Source organism: Puma concolor, chromosome B3 (assembly GCF_028749965.1).
Source record: "Puma concolor isolate L17-30 chromosome B3, mPumCon1.1.hap2, whole genome shotgun sequence".
Classification (NCBI taxonomy): domain Eukaryota; kingdom Metazoa; phylum Chordata; class Mammalia; order Carnivora; family Felidae; genus Puma; species Puma concolor.
The window spans coordinates 111,812,203-111,832,698 of NC_141672.1; the positions used below are offsets into that span (position 1 = coordinate 111,812,203).

A 20,496-nucleotide genomic window follows, 5' to 3' on the forward strand; every position below is an offset into this window, starting at 1 on the left:
CGAAATCAAGAGTTGGACACTTAACCGACTGAGCCACCCAGATGTCCCTCGCTTTTTTGCTTCCTGATCAGTCTTATTAAGGGTAACCAATTTTATTAAAAACGTTAAATAGCTGGGGTGCCTGTGTGGTTCAGTGGGTTAAGTGTCCAACTTCAGTTCAGGTCATGATCTCGCAGTTCATGGGTTCAAGACCCATGTGGGACTATGTGCTGACCGCTCAGAGCCTGGAGCCTGCTTTGAATTCTGTGTGTCCCTCTCTCTCTACCCCTCCCTCACTGATGCTCTATCTCTCTCTCTCAAAAATAAATAAACATTAAAAGCATTTTTAAAAAATGTTAAATTGCCAACTTTCAGCTTTGTTGACCTTTTGTATTTCGTATTTGTTATAAATTTTATTTCTGCTGCCATTTTTATTATTTCCTCACTGCTAGTCTGAATTTGATTTGCTGTTCTCCTAATATCTTTCTGAGATGGAAACTTACATAACTGATTTTCAACCGAAAACATTTTCTAATATAGGCGTATTTGACTACAAATTTCTCTCTAAGTTTGTTTGTTACACTATTTTAAAACTTGTGGTAAGGGCACCTGGGTGGCTTAGTTGGTTAAGCGTCTGACCTCCGCTCAGGTCATGATCTCACAGTTAGTGAGTTCAAGCCCTGCATTGGGCTCTCTGTTGTCAGTGCAGATCCCGCTTCTAATCCTCTATGTCTCTCTCTGGCCCTCCCCCATTTGTGCACTCTCTCTCAAAATAAATAAATAAACTTGAAAAATTAAAAAAAAAATTATAGTAAATGATACAAAACAAAATTTGCCACTTGCAAGTGGCAAATTAAACAAATTCAGCAAAGGTGTCAAATATAAAGCCAACACACAAAAATCAGTTGTATTTCTATATACTAGCAATGAACATTTTGAAAAGGAAATTAAGAAAATAACTTCATTTATAATAGTATCAAAAAGAATAAAATTCTAAGGAGTAAGTTTAACCAAAGGATTTGAAAGGGATATTAGTCTATAGTTTTCTTTCCTTGTAATATCTTTGTCTGATTTGAGTATCAGGCTAATGCAGGTTTTACAGAATAAATTAGTAAGTAGTATGTTCTCTTTGTTTTGGGGGAATAGTTAATTCATCTGTAAATGTTTGGTAGAAATCACCAGTGAAGCCATCTGGTCCTGGGATTTCTTTGTTGGGAGGATTTTTTTAAAGTATTTTTTTTTTCAACGTTTTTTATTTATTTTTGGGACAGAGAGAGACAGAGCATGAACGGGGGAGGGGCAGAGAGAGAGGGAGACACAGAATCGGAAACAGGCTCCAGGCTCTGAGCCATCAGCCCAGAGCCCGACGCGGGGCTCGAACTCACGGACCGCGAGATCGTGACCTGGCTGAAGTCAGACGCTTAACCGACTGCGCCACCCAGGCGCCCCGGGAGGATTTTTTTAAATTATATATTCAATCTCCTTACTTGTTATAAGTCTATTCAGATTTTCTATTTCTCCATGAGTCATTTTGATAGATTGTGTATTTCTAGGAATTTGTCCATTTTATCTAGGTTATCCAATTTGTTGGAGTACATTTTTTACAGTATTCTCTTGCAGTTCTTTTAGTTGATAGTAATGCCTACTCTTTCATTTCTGATTTGAATCTTTTCTCCTTTTTCCCTTAGTGAATTTAGCTAAAGATTGGTCAATCATGTTGATCTTCTCAAAGAGCCAAGTTTGGGTTTTGTTGATTTTCTCTATTCTTTTTCTACTCTATTTAATTTACCTTCACTCTAATCTTTTATTTCCTTCTTTCATCTATCTTTGTGTTTCATTTGGTATTCTTTTTCTAGTTCCTTAAGGTATACAATTATATTATTGATTTGAGATCTTTTTAAAAATGTTTTTAAATGTGTATTTATTTTTGAGAGAGAGAGACAGAGTATGAGCAGAGGAGGGGCAGAGAGAGAGAGGGAGACAAAGAATCTGAAGCAGGCTCCAGGCTCTGAGCTGTCAGCACAGAGCCCGACGTGGGGCTCAAACTCATGAACCGTGAGATCATGACTTGAGCCAAAGTCGCACGCTTAACTGACTGAGCCACTCCAGCGCCCCTCACCTTTTTTTAATGTAGGCCTTTACAGCTATAAATTTCCCTCTGAGCATTACTCTCATTGCACCCTAGAAATTGTGCTTTGTTTACATTTGTCACAATGTATTTTTTCATTTATCTTGATCCAGTGGCTATTTACGATTATATTGTTTACTATATCTATATATTTGTGTCTTTTCCAGTTTCCTTCAGTTATTAATTTCTAGTTTCATTCCATTGTGGTTGGAAAAGATATTTTGTATGATTTCAATGTTTTTTAATTTATTAAGACTTGTTTTGTGGCCTAACATATAGTCTATCCTGGAGAATGTTTCATGTGCACTTGCTTCATATATTTTGGGGCTCTGTGAATATGTACATATATGTTTAATGTGTTATATCTTCTTTATGTACTAAATCTTTGTTAATATAAATGTAAATGGATTAGACTCTCCAATTAAAAGACAGATTGTCAGTATGAATTTAAAAAACTTTTATCGATATATAATGTCCTATGTCTTTTTGTTTTTTGTTTTGTTTTTGTCCTTCTATGTCTCTTATATCCATTTGTAATTTAAAATCTATTTTGTCTAAAAACAATAAAATCTATTTTGTCTGCTAATAAGATAACCACTTTCTTTTAGTTACTATTTGCATGGAATATATTTTCCTCATCTTTTTACTCTCAGTCTATTTGTGCTTTTGTATCTAAAAGGTGTCTCTTGTAGCATACAAATGGATCATATTTTTAACCTGTTCTGACAATATCTCTCTTAATTTGAGGGTTTAATCTGTTTTCACTTAAAGTGATTACTTATAAGAAAGGACTTCTTTCTGCCATTTAACTATTTCTTTTTCTTTTCTTCTTCTTCTTTTTTTTTTTTTTAAGTAGGCTCCACACCCAGCATGGAGCCCAGTGTGGGGCTCAAATTCATGACACTGAGATCAAGACCTGAGCCGAAATCAAGTCGGATGTTTAACCAACTGAGCCACCCAGGGACCCTAAGATTTATATACTTTTTATTCCTCAATCCTCCTTTACTGTCTTTTTTTTTTTTTTAATCTGGTTGATTTTTTTTTTGTAGTGTTCTGATTCTGTTTTTAACTTTTCCGTACATGTCTTAGTGATTTTGAATAGTACCAACTAAATTTCGAAAATATCCAAGCACTCTACTCTCATACATTTCTGTTCCTCCCCTTTTATGGTCACAGATTGAACCTTTTACATTATGTGCTCATTAACATAGACTTATAGTTATTATTTTGTGCACTTATATTTTAAGTCATATAGAACAAAAAAAAGAAAGAAAGAAAGAAAGAAAGAAAGAAAGAAAGAAAGAAAGAAAGAAAGAAAAGAAAGCATTACAGACCAAAAGTACAATAATCTTGAGCAACTGGCTGGTTTGGTCCATGGGGCATATGGCTGTTGATTTCGGGGTTGTGAGTTCAAGCCCACGTTGGGCATAGAGCTTACTTGATAAAAATATGTAAATAAATAAAAAGTACAATGCTACTGACTTTCATTTACCTATGTAGTTACCTTTACCAGTGTTCTTTATTTCCTCACATGGCTTTGAGTTACTGTTCACTGTTCTTTCCTTTTAACCTAAAAGATACCCTTAGCATTATTTCTATGGCAGGTTTATTAGTAATAAACTCTCTTAGCTTTCATTTATCTTGGAATGTCTTATATTCCCCTTCATTCTTGAAGGATAGATTTGCTGGGTACAGTTCCTATTTACGGGGTTTCTTCCTTTCAGCACTTTAAATATGGCATCCCATTGCTCTCTAGAGTCTTTTGTTTCTGATGAGAAATTGGCTTTTAGTCTGATTGAGAATACTTGTATGTGATAAATTATTTTATTCTTCCTGCTTTCAAGATGTCCCCTGCTTTCCTCTGACTGCTTAAATATGTTCTTAAACACCTCTAGCGAATTTTTCATTTTATTGTACTTTTCAGCTTCAGAAGTTCTACTTTATTCCTTTTAGTAATTTCTATCTCTTTATCTCTTTTTTGTTCATACATTATTTACCTAGTTTCCTTTAGCAATTTGAGAATATTTAAGACAGTGGCTTTAAATTAAAAAAAAAAATGTGAGAGAAAGAGACAGAGTGTGAGTCGGGGAGGGGCAGAGAGAGAGAGAGAGAGAGAGAGAGACCCAGAATCTGAAGTAGGCTCCAGGCTCTGAGCTGTCAGCACAGAACCCCAGGCGGGGCTCGAACTCACAAGAACCCATGAGATCATGACACTTAACCGACTGAGCCACCCAGGCACCCCTTAAGACAGTGGCTTTCAAGTCTTTGTGTAAGTCTAATGTCTGAGCTTCCTCAAGAACAGTTTTTGTCAAATTTTTTTTTTCACTAGACTGGGCAATATTTTCCTGTTACTTATTATGTTTTGTGTTTCTTTGTTGTCGTCATAAAAAACTAAGCATTTGTATATTATATTGTGTTATCTCTGGGAATCAAATGCTCTCCCTTCCCCAGGATTTGCTGTTCTTGATTGTTGGAGCCTCAGCTTGTGTTCAGCCAGTGTTTTTACTGAGATTCCCTTCAATACTGGGAACTTAAACAAACAAGCAAACAAACAAACGTAACACCTTTCCCCGTCTTTGTGGATTGGGTCTTATTTCTTTAACACGTACCTAGACCATTTGAAATCCTTCCTCAATCTCCCTTTCTGGTTACACTGAGCATGTATGTCAGCCAATGGTGGAATCTGAGGGCTTTCTTAGGTCTCTCCTGAGATGCATCTTGTCTCAGGCACATTCGTGTGGCTTTCTGAATGCCCCTGTGTTCTTGAGCACTTTCTAATTTGAATGACCTAATTTCCCAGTAAATTTCTCTCCCCAGTTTCTACTCCCAGGCTTTAGGTGGTCTATTTAGGTACCAACTGTAATCTTTGGCCCGGGGCAGTTTCAGGTTGTTTGTTTGCATTACAGTGTTTTCAAGCAACACCTGCTGCTTTTCTGTGGCGGATTCCACGTTAAACACAACAGAGAACAGGCCTTGCATTAGTCCTTTAGCTAGCCCCCAGGAAGATTAGAACAGACGAATGATTTCCAGGGACCAGGGCTCCATCCCGGGAAGGTGGGGTGTTGTGGAAGACTGCTACCAAGTCAGGGAGGGAGTAGGGCAGATGTAAGTGAAAGTATCATAAAATTTAAAGCTTCCTTTTTGGACTAAGCATTTGCTTGAATGCTGTAAACCTTTGACTGTTTTCCAGAGGTCTGACCAAGTTAGTCTGACAGTTGCTGGGTTTTTTTAAAAATAAATTTTAAAAAATGTTTATTTTTGTAAGAGACAGAGCACAAGTAGGGAGGGGACAGAGAGAGAGGGAGACACAGAATCTGAAGCAGGTTCCAGGCTCTGAGCTGTCAGCACAAAGTCTGACACGGGGCTCCAACTCACTGAGGGTGAGATCATGATCTGAGCCAAAGTCAGTTGCTTAACTGACTGAGCCACCCAGGTGCCCCAAGTTGCTGTTTATTTGTTTTTTTTTTTTTTTTAAGTTTATATGGAGGTATGGGAGTTTGTAACTGCCTACTCTGCCACTTTGATCATGTCCTTCTCCCCACATTGAGGATACACTGTATCCTCATTGAAGATACAACAATCTTCATTGAAGATACAGTATATCTTCAATATTTATATACACATATGTATACTTTTCAGATATACATGTTCATATACATCTGGAAAAAATGTGTACTCTTATTTTGAAGTAATTGTAGATTCGTAGGAGATTGCAAAGAAATGTACAGGGAAGTCTCATGCATCCTCCGCCCCCCCCCCCCCCCCCCCCCCCCGTCTCCACAAAGTTACTATTCTATGGAACTATAGTATAATATCAAAATCAAGAAATTGACATTGGTAAGAACCACCCTTCCCCTGCCCCTGCCCCATCCCTAACTCCCTGACAACCACTAGTCTATTCTCTACCTCTGTAATTATGTTATTTCATTCATGTTACAGAAATAGAATCAGACAATAAGAATCCTTTTGGGATTAGTTTTTTTTTTTTTTTCAGTCAGTATAATTTTCATGAGGTTTATCCAACTTGTTGTGTGTATCAATAGTTTTTTTGGTTTTGTTTTTAGACTGCTGAGTACAGTATTCCATGGTATCACAGTTGGTTTAGTCGTTTATCCATTAAAGGAGATTTGGATAGTTTCTAGTTTGGGGCTCTTAAAAATAAAGCTTCTATTGGGGCCTGGGTAGTTTAGTGGACAGTTAAGTGTCTGACTCTTGATTTCAGCTCAGGTTATGATCTCACAGTTGGTGAGGTTGGACCCCATGCTGTCAGTGGAGACTGGGATTCTCAATCTCTCGCCCTCTGCTCCTTTCCCACTTATGCACACATTCTCTCTCTCTCTCAAAATAAATAGGTAACTTTAAATCAATCAATCAATCAATCAATCAATCAATCTGCTATGAACATTCTTGTACAACTTTCTACATGAAAAGAAGTCTTTGTTTCTCTGGGATAAATGTCCAAGAATTGTTGAGTTGTATGGTGAGTACATTTCCAGTTTTCAAAGAACTGCCAAACTATTTTCCAAAATGGCTGTACTATTCCTACCAAAAATGTATGTGTGGTCCACATCTAAGAAAGCTTTATCTCACTCAAGGTTATAGAGATTTACTCTTAAGAGTTTTATAGTTTTAAGTCATATTTAGGTCTACGAATAATTTTGAGTTAATTTTTATGTGTTCTGTGGGACCACGATAATTTTAGGGCCCACAAAATGTTTTAAATCTTTATTATTGGAAGAAAAAATAAGTATACTCTGCTTGGATTGCATTAGTCTTTATACGAATACAAATGTAAGATGTAGTTTTTTTAAATGTAATTTTTAAATGTAATTTTATAATATACATTTTTTAAAATGTAATTTTTTTTAAAAATTTTTTTTTCAACGTTTATTTATTTTTTTTTGGGACAGAGAGAGACAGAGCATGAACGGGGGAGGGGCAGAGAGAGAGGGAGACACAGAATCCGAAGCAGGCTCCAGGCTCCGAGCTGTCAGCACAGAGCCCGACGTGGGGCTCGAACTCACGGACCGCGAGATCGTGACCTGGCTGAAGTTGGTCACTTAACCGACTGCACCACCCAGGCACCCCTAAAATGTAATTTTTAAGATGTAATTTTAAATGTAATTTTTTTCATATAACTCCAGGGGTATGTGTGTGTGTGTGTGTGTGTATGTGTGTATATATATATATATATAATGGAAGAAAGGGCCTCTGAGGTTCTTTCTGACACCAAATATGTGATATCTTTCCACACTAATTCTCCAACACCAACTAAGCATCCAACAATTCAGTTTGAAAAAAATTTTTTTTTAATCTTTATTTATTTTTGAGATGGAGATAGCATGTGAACAGGGAGGAGCAGAGAGAGAGGGAGACACAGAATGTGAAGCAGGCTCCAGGCTCCGAGCTGTCGCCTGACACGGGGCTCGAACTCACAAACTGTGAGATCATGACCTAAGCCTCATGAACTGTGAGATCATGACCTGAGCCGAAGTTGGAGGCTCACGGACTGAGCCACCCAGGTGCCCCCAACAATTCAGTTTTGACATCAACTCCAGGGGTAAGCTCTGAGCCCACACCTTTAGGGCTGAGTCCCACAAGCCTGTCCCTACTTCAGATGCTAGTTGCCAGTCCTATGGGCCACTTGTAGTTCTGTCTGAACAAATTTGAGGATTCCTAGAATTCCTCCTCAGGTTTGATAATTCATTAGAGTGGACTCATAAAACTCAAGGAAACACTTTACTTACATTTACCAGTTTATTATAAAGGAAAGAACTCAGGAACAGCCAAATGAAAGAAATGCATAGGGCAATGCATGAAGGGAGGGGATGCAGAGATTCCCTGCCCTCTCTGGCCACCCACTTCCTAGTACTTCCTTGTATTTACTAACATCCCTCTAATCATGTGTTGAGTCTTTGTAGTGACCAGCTCCCAACCTGAAGCTCCCCGGGAGCCACGCCCTCTCATCTCATTAGTATAAACTTGGGTGCGGGTGCGGTGGAAAGGGGCTCATTTTGAATAACAAAACACAATCCTATCTCTCAGGAAATTTCTGAGGTTTTAGGAGCTCTGTGACAGGAACCAGGGACAAAGTCAAGTGGTATTTTTATTATACCACAGCCCCCAGAAGGCAAAAGTGCGTAGGGGCACGAAAGTCATCATGTAGTTCTGTCAGTTGAATAGCCTTCTTAGCAATCCAGTTGTAAAATTATGCCATCTTGGAATAGGGTGATAGTAGTGTGCAGCCAGTGAAATGTATAGGCTTGGGATATGGTTTAGAGGCAGAGTCAGCTGGACCGGCTGATGGATTGGATGTGAGAGGTGACTGAAAGAGAGGAAGCAAGGATGATTTCCAGATTTTTGGTTTGGACATCTGGGTGGATGATGGTGCCATCCACTGAGAGTACTGGGAAAGGAACAGGATCGGGGGATAAAATCCAAGCTCTATTTGACATGGTAAGCTCAAGATGACTAGGAGTCATGAAGTAGAGATATTAAGTAGCCAGTTGGATTTATGAACCTGGATTTGGGTGGGGTGGTCTGGGCTGGACAAAAATTTGAATGTCAAAGAGTTGGATGAGTTCACCTGGGGAGAGTTAAATGGAGGTGACACGTAAGGACTGAGCCCTGGAGCACTACAACAGTTAAAGATTGAGCCAAAGAAGAGAAATCAGCAGAAGAGTTTGAAAAGGAGGCTCAGTGAAGGAACAGGAAAATCAGGACAGTGAGATGTCGAAGGAAGTTCAGGGGGAAAAGTGTTTCAGGAGAAAGGAGTCTTGTCAACTGTTTGTAATTCTGCTGAGAGGGTCATTTTAGATAAGAATAGAGAATTGACAATTGGTTTTGGAAACACAGAGGTTGTTAATAATCTTGATAAGGGATCTTGAGAGAAGTCAAAGCTGGATCAGAGGGGCTGAGAAGGGAATGTGACATGAGGAAGTGGGAACAAGCGCTGTAGAGAGATCTTGAAAAACCTCTCGGAGAATTTATGCAGTGAAGAGAGAGAAATAGGGCAGTTGGGAGATTTTGGAGCCAATGGAGGTTTGTTTTAGATGGGAGGAATTTCAGTATGTTTATATGCTGATAGGAGTAATCTAATAGGGGAAAAAGTAATGATGTTGGAAGGGCGAGGTGATTGTAGGAGTAAAATTCTTAGGAATGTGGGAGGGAAAGGAATCCAGGTCACTGGTAGAGGGACTGGCCTTCATAGGCACAGGGACACTTCATTCATAGTAACCCAAATGTAACTGCCTGTAAGAATAGTTTGGATGGGGAGAAGGGAGTTCATGTCTGTTATCTTTTAAGTTTTTCCATGAGGTATGAAGCAAAATTGCCAGCAAAAAGTGGGGGTTGGAGAGGAGGTATAGGAGGCTTCCAATAGGGAGGAAAAGGTGTGAAATAATTCTTTCATCACATCTACTTAAAATGTCAGTTTATTGGAGAGAAAGCCCTCCTTGCATTAAGTCCATCTCCTTCCAATCGCTATTCTCTCACTGGACCCTTTGTTCTTTTCTAGTACTCATCACCATTTGTAATTGTATCTTTATCACTTGTCTGTACGTCCATTAGAGAACTACAGGAGGGCAGGGACTTAGTTGTATTTAATTTTCCGATGTATATATAAAGAAACAGGACTGGAACATAATCACTAAATAATTGTTGAAACAAAGAGTTAATGAACGAACGTCTTCAGAATTTTGTCTTAGGTCACGCCCCTGTCAAGTGTTTGGGCAAGTCACTTTCCCTGCCTGAGCTTTCATTTCTGACTCTATACATATGTGTGTGTGTGTGTGTGTGTGTACACACTGTGTGTGTGTGTATATATATATATATATATATATATATATACACACACACATATATACCACGTGAATTGTAATCTCTGCTCTGCCCACTTCACCGCACTGTCATGAGCAGGATCTGAGCTAATAAATCTGGAAATGCTTCATCAAGTGATCTTCAAATGTAACGGATTGTAGCCTCGAAGGTAGCAGGTGCTGAAAAGGACTCGCTGATTGGGGGAGGGGGCCATTATAGTTTCTGTGACTGTAGGCATCGAAGCTTTGCAGCAAGGTTCTGCAGGCCGCGGAGGGGCGGGGCTCAGGCCGGCAGCCCACTCGCTCCGGCCTTTCTCCGGAGGAGCTAGCCAGGAGAGGATGGGGGGCGGGGAGGCCGAGGGGGGAGTAACTGTCAAACCTCCCCGCTTGGCGCCATTATTTAAATGGTACGTGCCCGTCTCCCTGCTGTACGTGCCCGGGGCGGGGCTCCGAGCTCCCGGAGAGGGGCGGAGGCCGGGGGCGGGACGGGGAGGTGGAGGGGCAAGAGGGGACGGGCCGGGGCGGGGCCAGGCTGGCTAGAGGGGCGGGTCTAGCGGCGGCCCCCGGCGAGGTTCAGTGCGCTTGCGCTGACAGACGCAAGATGGCGGACAGTGCGGAACTAAAGGTAAAGCGCAGCTCGAATTCACTTCTAATATTCGGCCGCGGAGACGGCGCCGCTGCTGCCGGGGGGGATGGGTCTGACCCTGGGGGGCCGCTCGGGCCTGACTCCACCCGGGCCTGGAGTTGTAGGGAGGAGCGGCGCGCCCGGCCCCAGCTGAGGGGGCCCGGCAGCGGCGGGCCGCGGGCCCCGGGTGCCTCGGGGGCGCTGACGGGTCGTCCCCGGCGTGTTATTGTTGTGGGCGCCTCTGGCGGGGGTGGCGGGGGAAGAGATCGGGAGTCGGGAGGTGGGGGCCTCGGCTGCCCCCTGGGCTCGGCTTCCTCACCTTCCAGCCAGCCTCCCCGCCCCCCCATGGGGAACGGGGGCTGGGGCAGGGTGCTCGTGTAGGGGGGATTGGGAAAGCTCCCCGCCGCCGCTTCCTCTTCCTCCTTTGCAGTCCCGGGCTGCTGTCAGGAGCTCTCCTTAGACCCCCGGGAACTTGGCTCCGGCCGCCCCGCCCCTCAGTGGCTCCCTGCCGCCCCCACCCCGGAGTCGGCTCTCCCCGGCTGCCCGCCTGTCAGGAGGCGCCGGGGGTGCCCAGCTTGTGGGCAGCGCGATCTTGGGGCATTGGGGCGGGGATGTGGGGAGAAGCTCCGGTAAAGTTTAGTGAGCCCCGGGCCGGCGTTGGGGTTCGGCCGAGGGGTGGCGGGGGAGTCTGCCTGGGCGGGACGTTACTTTCTCTCTGATTCTGGGCAACCGCGGGGGGGGGGAGCCCCCCCCCCGAAGGGTGTGTATTTGGAAGCAGTGGTGGGTGGTGGGAAGCAGCTACCTCTCCCTTCTTTTCCTTCTCTTCCTCTGGCTGGTGCGGAGGGTGAGAGGAGCCTTTGGGGGTCTCTGCACACACCATGATGGCGATGCTATAGCTGATGGAGGTGAATGGTTCGTGTTTATATCCCCCCGTTGCCTTTTGTTTGTAGGGACATCTTGCTGGCCATGTTGATTTGAACGAAATTCTCCCCTCACCCTACTTCAACCCCCGATAAATAGAACGTTCCTCCGTTCCTCTCAACTGTACCAATTACTCACGCCTCGCGAAATTGGATGAAAGGGTGCCCCCTGTTCCCCGCTTTTTCTCCCACCCCAGTCTTCTTTACCTGATGATGGCTTCTTTACCGAAGCAGATATACCCACCACTACACAAGCCGTTGGGGGAGGGCGGGTGGAACCCTTATGATTGGATTGTGACAAATGGGGCTCCGCTTGAATAATTTTGGTTTAGTAGCAGGCAGTTTTAACTAACGCGTATTATTTCGAGGCTCTGAACGCGATATTCCCCTGTCTGTGGCTTCCTGTGTGTGAGCCAAGCAGCTGGTTTTATCTTGACCCAGAGAACTGACATCTCTGTCAGAGTGGAGATGGGGATACACACTTGTAAATCTTTGGCGGCGGGGGGGGGGGGGGGGGGGGGGGGGGGCAGGGGGGTCCTCTTTCCATAATTAATAAAAATTATTTAAAATTTATTTTCTCTGTTATACTGAAACGACAGCTTCTAGAACAGCCAAGCGCCAGGTTTGTTTCTGGAGAGTTTTTCTCTGGAAAGCTTCGCTGAAAGATCGGTTTCCCCAGTAATTTTGCAATGTTAACATTCCAAAATTTGTGTATTAAGTAAGGCACTGGCTTTGAATGTCACTCTTTTTAAATTGACTTCTAATTACAAATTAATTTAAGGGAGAGCAGATTTGGAGTGGTTGGTTTCGTTTTTTTTTTTTTTTTTAATCCAGTTTCAAACTATTGACTGAAATGAAAAAGCCTCAGGAATTTGAATATTCTGAGGTCATTAACTCTTGAAATGAAAAGTACACAAGTTTAATAAGATACATGTCTTCTGTAGTTTTACTCTTGCTATGTAGTCACTATGTTGCTATGATCTTTACCTTCTAATATTTATTTTGTTTGGAATCCTTTTGAGTGATAGCTAATCAGTTCTGTTGTACACGGGCCACAGAATAAAGCTGAAAAGCTTGGGCTGGCTATATTGTCACTCTTGATGCTGTCCAAAGAAACTGGTATGGAAAGCACATGCTGGGAGATTTCCTCCTTTGTTCTTTCTCATTTTAAGAAAGTGCCTTTGGGGATAGATCAGATCCCTGGTGTGAGTCTTGTTAGGTAAAGTTTCTCTTTGCAAAAATGAGGCTGTATCAGATAAATGCTAAACACTGGGGGGAAACATTATTTTTCTAAAATTGGTCTCCCTTTTTGCTCTTTCAAAAATCTACTTGAATTTTTTTCCAGAGGAAAAACTCGTCTTGTGTTCCTGTAGCACAGTTTTTTTTTCAAATTATAATAACTGTTTTGACATACTGGTTTGTCACTGTGTGTGCCCAATACTTTGAGAAGCTGTGATAAATTGCTTAGCTGGTGATAGCTGTGTTAAAAATTTTAGTACTTGATTGTGGTTGGATTTGCTGTTCTTTTTTTTTTTTTTTTTTTTTTTTAGGTAGATGATCTTAGGAATGCCTACCATAGTTATTTGAGAATGTGTGTATATAATTTTCTGTGCAGTAAGCTTTGGAAGATACTCCTCTCGGAAATTATATTTTCTGATGGGTTTTTGTTTTTTGTTTTGGATGTAAATAGCATTTATTCCTAATAAGATAGGAAAAGTCAGAATAAGATTTAAGAAAAAGCCAGATTTTTTCTCAGAGTTTTAGGTGAAAATACAGTACTTACAATGGATTTCCAACTATGAGGCTTTGAGTAAATACCGTGACTTTTTTGTTATCTTAATTCACAACCCACATTTCATTTTGCTGTGGATTGTATTCAAGATTATTTTCCTCATGGCCCATTTTAGTGAGTCCTTTTAAATCTATAACAAATCTACAAAGATCAGATGAGTCATACATATCAAAAAGAATTCTCTGTGCACATTTGTTTATGAAAAGTTTAATTTTTCATTAGGGGAATACCCGTAAATGACATTTGTAAGAATGTAGAGTGAGCATTTTATTATCTTTGGGAACTTAAAAAGAAGGAGGGTGTGATGGCCAGATGATCTTGGAAGTTAATAATCTGACAGCTTCATGTAGTTTCTCTTAGAGTACTTCTTAATTACAATTTTTTTGCACTAAAACTCAAATCAATTTACATTGCCATTTTAACTCACAGGAGGAACAGTGGGAAGGAAGAAGTTCATTTTAGTGGAGTAAAATAATGGAATTCAATGGGAAGAGAAGCCATTCTTTTATTATTTATTTTAATATTTATTTTATTTTCTTTTAGAGAGAGGGGAGAGGGGCGGTGGAGGGGGTGGGGAGAGAATCCCAAGCAGGCCCCATGCTCAGCATAGTGCCTGTCGCGGAGCTCGATCCCACAGCCCTGGGATTGTGACCTGAGCCAAACTCACGAGTCGGCAGATTGAGCCACCCAAGCGCCCTGAAGCCATCTTTTTAAAACGTTGTTTTTAAAGTATCTATAAGCCTGTCCGTAAATTCTGTTGTCAAAGTCTGCCTCTTTATTTTCAAGAAATAGCCACTTGATTTTGATCTTTGTGGTGTGAATTGTCTGCCTCTCTTTCAGATAGAAGCACATAAATCTGACAATTTATTCATGGATTTGATTTGAATCTCCCTAACTTGGTTTTTTTTTTTTTTTTTTTTTTCAACGTTTATTTATTTTTGGGACAGAGAGAGACAGAGCATGAACGGGGGAGGGGCAGAGAGAGAGGGAGACACAGAATCGGAAACAGGCTCCAGGCTCTGAGCCATCAGCCCAGAGCCCGACGCGGGGCTCGAACTCACGGACCGCGAGATCGTGACCTGGCTGAAGTCGGACGCTCAACCGACTGCGCCACCCAGGCGCCCCGAATCTCCCTAACTTGGTTTTGTGTCACGTGCCACATTTAGATGACTTTTGTTTTAAGTCACCATTTTTATGAACAGTATTTAAAAACAATTTATAAAACACTTTAGTTTTTAAGGATTTCATATAATTGTATGAAATACTGCTTTTTCATCCACAGTTTTCTCCTGGGTCATTGTATTGTCTTTCTTTTCAAAGAGTCTCTTGTAACCACTGTGAATTGTAATAGTGCTTAGTGGTGAGTCCATAGCTGATTAACCTTGGGTTTCTCCTGGTGAACTCCATCAACATGTTGCTCCAGGGTTCTTGCTGAAGCTTTTTGAGTTCAGTGTAATTTGTACCCTTTCTAGGTGGTAACTAGGGATAAGGAAATTAAATGGCTCATGGTTGTAGTGGGAACTGGGAAGAAGTGTTAGGGTTTCTGAAAAATTGGCTGTTTATGATGATTGTAGCCTTTTAAAACAAGACCCCTGGTTCATTACAGAATTGATTGTGCTGTTTTTTGAAATAATTTGCTCTGGTGTTATGCATCATTTTTTTTTTTTTTTTTAATATTTGGATGAATTATTTTTATATGGTACTTTCCAGTTAATAATGTATCACATTATCTCATCTGATCTTTCTAACCGTTCTTTGAGGTAGGAAGGCAGGTAATAGCTCTCTTTTATTGATAAAGTGAGACCAGAAAGAGTAAGCAACTAGCCCAAGGTCATACAAATAAAAGTGGCAGGGACTTGAACCTAGGTCTTGTGATTTCAAGCCCTGTACTCTATAGGCTGTTGTAAAGGTGCCATGTCAGTCCTGGTGACGTCTAGGGTGCCTTGCTCACAAAGAATTTTAGTTATGTTGTTGCTAATACTTTCCCTCTTGCTCTATGCCAGGGTATTTTTGGATATTCCTTGGGCTTTTTGCAAGGAAGATTTTGGAGTTTGTTAGTTGGAATCATAGATGTTTTAATTCTTGCAAATGTCATTTTACTTTGAATATTTCAGAGAATGCTGAAAAGTAAGCAGAAAAAATAAACACCTGTAATCCCAGCACTTAGAAATATCATGGTTAACATCTGGGTATCTATCCGTTTAGACTCTCTGTGAGCATATGTGTATGTATATTCATCACAAAAAGAGATCACACTTCTCTTTATTTGTAATCTGCTATTTTCATGGCTATCTTTCTAGGTTAGTAAATATAGGTCTATGTGATCATTTGAAAGGTAACATTGTATTTTATTCAGCTAGTACCTTATCATTGAACAATTAGATTATTTCCAACTTTTTGCTATTTTAAACAGTGTCTTAACAAACAGCCTGATCTAAAAGTTGGCAAATGTTTTTTTTTTTTAATAACAAAATACATTGATATGACAGAACTTTTTCTGTGCTGTAGGCAGCACAGCAAATGGTATTTTGATTAGATGGAAGTGTTGTGAGTGAAATAAGTAATTCTTGATTTGTTCATTGTACTTTTGTTTCTATTTCTGTAAACGTATCAGTTAAGATTATTAAATGATGGCAGAGATATATTCTATAAAATATAAGTAAACATTGCTTCTCAATCAGAACTTTTGATGAAGTATGAAATAGAGTATCAAACAGCATTTATAATTTATTTCAAGTGTGCTTGATTTTTGAAATTGTATCACAGTAATCAAATATCGGAAGTTTATGTGCCTTGTGTAGATGTGCATGTGTTTTTAACTGACATTTTAGGAAAAGCAGTGTTGAGCATTAATATAGATAAAGTGGAAATGAGAATTTGCCTTACTCATTTTTAATCTCAAAACTTAAGTGTTGCCTTAGTATTATATTGGTAGGTAACATTGTTTTGAGGAGGCTGTTATAGAAAAGAGATTACATAGTCAATGAAATATTTTTCTATTTTAAGAAACTTTTATGGGTTAAATCAATAAATGCACATATCAGTTGAGTTAAGAATATAATTTATGCGGGGTGCCTGGGTGGCTCAGTTGGTTAAGCATTCGACTTCAGCTCAGGTCATGATCTCACAACTCTTATGTTCCAGCCCCATGTCAGGTTCCCTGGTGCCCTGCTTGGGATTCTGTGTTTTCCTCTGTCTCTGTCCCTCCCCCACTCACGCTTTGTCTGTCTCTCCAAAAATAAACGTTTATATATATATAGATATATATATATATATATCTATATATATCTATCTATATATATATATATACACTGCAACATCTGAAAACTACTGCAGTGTAGAAGGAACAGTTAAGGGTGTGAAATTGATCAAACTCAAAAGTTGATCACCTAGACTTGAATTTATGTAACAAGTTTTACCATGAGGATTTTAAAAAATAGGTGACAAAGAAATTTTAAGTAGTTGTATTTTATTATCAATTTCATAATTGTCATGCACTTTTTACTACTCTTACTACAAAATATGATTATACTTCCCTTTCCATGTTAAAAATTGTGGGACTTCCATTTCTTTTGATTCCCTTTACTTTTGGTTTAAGTGGTATCACATGAAATGATAGCCCCCCCCCCACCCTGCCCCCAACCCTTCCTCCCTTCAGAATTTTCTGGTAAAACTTCATTCTTTGTAATGAATATCCAAAACTCAGCAAAATGAAGAAACTATCTTTTTTTTCCTTTTCTGTTTCACCTTAGATCAAGCAAACAAAATACATTTAAACCCTTTGAATACCACCCGGTAACTGAAATATCAGTATGTCTCACGGGATTGTTGCAAATGTTCCATTTTTTTTTCTTTTTTTTTTTTTTCTTTTCAACGTTTTTTATTTATTTTTGGGACAGAGAGAGGCAGAGCATGAACAGGGGAGGGGCAGAGAGAGAGGGAGACACAGAATCGGAAACAGGCTCCAGGCTCCGAGCCACCAGCCCAGAGCCTGACGCGGGGCTCGAACTCACGGACCGCGAGATCGTGACCTGGCTGAAGTCGGATGCTTAACCGACTGCGCCACCCAGGCGCCCCTCCATTTTTTTTTCAATGTTTATTTTATTTTTGACAGAGAGAGTGTAAGCGGGGGAGGAGCACTGATAGAGGGGGACAGAACATTCCAAGCAGGGGCTCTGCGCCCATAGCAGTGGGCCCCATGCAGGGCTCAAACTCATGCCATGAGACCGTGACCTGAGCCCAAGTAGGTTGCTCAACTTACTGAGCCACCTAGGTGCCCCAGCAAATGTTCCTGGTTTTGTTTTTTTTTTTTTTTTTATGTTTATTTATTTTTGAGACAGAGAGAGACAGAGCATGAACGGGGGAGGGGCAGAGAGAGAGGGAGACACAGAATCGGAAACAGGCTCCAGGCTCTGAGCCATCAGCCCAGAGCCCGACGTGGGGCTCGAACTCGTGGACCGCGAGATCGTGACCTGAGCTGAAGTTGAACGCTTAACCGACTGAGCCACCCAGGCGCCCCAATGTTCCTGTTTTTTAAAACTTCATCTCCTTCTTAACCTTTCCTGCTCAGTTTCCCCCCTTTGGTTGCCAGGTTAATTTTCTCAAAACATTCTTTTCATCCTGTCACTCCAATGGCTTTCCATTGAAAACAGGATAAAGTTTTAGCTCTCACGTATTCCGGATTTTCTACATAGTTTGATCCCCGTCCACTTTGTGTGTGTTTTGTCTCCTCCACTCTATGGCAAAAGTCCTTAACTTAAAGCCAGAGCTGGTAGTTTGTTTCTTTTTGTTGATTAGTGTTGTACTTTGTATACCACTTCATTTTCCCCAATCCCTACCCTGTGGACACAGTAGGTGCTTAAGATATATTTGTGAAATGAACAAATTATGTTCAACATTTGTTTCTATTAGTAAAGGGGCTGATGTACATGTCTGTATGATGGTCTAACTTGTAAATATTCACAACCTCACATTTTTTTTCATGGCTGCTTTGTAGATGAACTTGAATAACATTTCCAGAATAATATAGATATCTTTGATATCTATATAGATAATATATAGATAATAAAAATGTAGATATCTTTGAAGGACTGCTTCAGGTTTATCTTTTATATTTCTTTAACTTACGTATGTAATAAGTGAATACATTTCTTATTGTAATGGTATAGAAGTAAGTAGAGTACAATTTTAAGGGACTTCATTCTCTTCAAACCCCCCTCTCCCAGCAGAGGCAATCACTTTGGTGTCTGTTCTTTTTTGGGAGTGAGGAGTATAACAGCTTTATTGAGATATAATTCACATACCATACAGTTCATCTATTTAAGATACACAGTTAAATGGTTTTTAATACATACACAAAGTGGTGCAACCATCACCATAGTCCATTTTAGAATATTTTTCTTATCCCCAGAGAAATCCTATACCTTTCAGCTATTTCCCCCATTGCCCACAACTCATTTCACCCTGAGGCAGCTGCTAATCTGCTTTTTGTCTCTGTAGATTTTATGTCTTTGTAAATTTATATGAAATGTCCAAAATAGGCAAATCTACAGAGACAGAAAGCAGATCAGTATTTTGGACATTTCATATAAATGAAATCATATATAGTCTTCTGTGTCTGACTTACTCATTTTTCTTTGGGCATGTGTGTGTGCTTGTATAATATTTGTAATTTTTTGTATGTTTATATGTCTGGATTCAGAACAGAATAGGCACAGAGAAGGAACTTAAGAAGTATTACTAAATGAATGTACATGTACATGAATATATTTTCTAAAAACATAAATGGGATCATACTATACCTACTATACTTTGACTTGCCTTTTTTTTTCTTTCTTAATAATACTTATTGAAGATCTTTCCATGCCGTATCCCAGAATGAGATGGTCTCATTCTTTTTAACAGCGCACATATTTTGTATGTATGTTTATAGAGGTTTACCTCTTGAATTTATCAATGTGTATGTCTAAAAGTTCTTAACTTGGGGCGCCTGGGTGGCTCAGTCGGTTAAGCGGCCGACTTCGGCTCAGGTCATGATCTCACGGTCCGTGAGTTCGAGCCCCGCGTCGGGCTCTGTGCTGACAGCTCAGAGCCTGGAGCCTGTTTCCACTTCTGTGTCTCCCTCTCTCTGACCCTCCCCTGTTCATGCTCTGTCTCTCTCTGTCTCAAAAATAAATAAAAACATTAAAAAAATTTTTTTTTAAAGTTCTTAACTTGTTTTGATGGTTTTGTTATATTGTTGCTTTTTAAATAGTTGCCATAATAAATGTAACATGTATGGTATTAATTTTGGAGTTTTACTGAAAAATAGGAATAAAAACTAAAACAGGTAAGGGTTGTTTGGCTTGAGGGGAAATGGAATGTAAGCTCTTTATGGGATTCTGGCAGTGCACAGCCAGAGCAGTTCATTTTGTATTTGGGTTTCTGAATGTGAGCAAGCCTGTTTTTAGCTTCATGGCATAGTGCTTAAAATAGAATTTAACATGCTATCTTGTGCTTTATGGTGAATTTTAAGACTTTTTCTTGCAGGCATGTAGGTCTAATCTTAAAAAAAGATCTGAAAGATTTCAGGATAAACATTTTTCTTATACATTAAAATCATCATTCTAGTCTCTAGGGTTCTGTAAGTTACCCAAGAATGGGAATATAGAGGCACCTAGCTTATAGCCTCGCTTATGGTAGGTACTTGGCAATCATTTGTTATTTATTCAAGAAGTATCTACCACATTCTGTCATTCATTATGTTTGGGTTCCCACTGTGAGGTAGCAGGCTATCAGTGATTTGAGTATATCTCTATGCATGTATGTGTATTTTTAAACATTCTTGTTATAACAATATTTATTTAAAAATTAATCTTCTTTAAAGTCATGTACGTAATATATTAGCTATTACAGTGGTTCTCAGAGTCCATTTTCCAGACCTCTAGTGGTTCACCAGGCTCTTTCTGGGGGTCCTGCAGGTCAAAATGATTTTTCTAACCAGTAGTAAGGTGTTTGCAAAATCAGTGGTGGGTAAAACTGCTGGTGGCTTAGCGTGAATTAAGGCAGTGGCACTAAACTGTCCTAGTTTAGCACATGACCATGCATTTGGAATTAAAAAATAAATGCCAGTTACACTTAGTGTCCTAAATAAATCCTCCCCCCCAAATGTATTGATTGATTATGTCTCAGTCCTTGAGTACATTTTAAGATACACGTTGTGTGATGAAATGGTAAGTGCCTGTAAAAGCACTTTT

At 40.1% G+C, this 20,496-nt stretch overlaps 1 protein-coding gene across 4 annotated transcripts in view; it reads left to right on the forward strand.

Annotated features, from left to right (window-relative positions):
* The first annotated feature begins 10,232 nt into the window (after positions 1-10,232).
* PIAS1 (protein inhibitor of activated STAT 1) overlaps positions 10,233-20,496 on the forward strand; it is a 127,757-nt gene continuing 117,493 nt past the window's right edge. Inside the window, exon 1 of one of the 4 annotated variants that reach the window (XM_086711041.1) lies at positions 10,233-10,331. In XM_086711041.1, coding sequence (XP_086567167.1) covers positions 10,329-10,331 — 3 coding nt within the window. In that variant the 5' untranslated portion in view covers positions 10,233-10,328. Of the gene's footprint in view, positions 10,332-10,461; positions 10,550-11,340; positions 11,462-20,496 lie in introns of those variants that run through there. The other 3 variants (XM_086711039.1, XM_086711040.1, XM_086711042.1) reach the window with 3 other exon arrangements.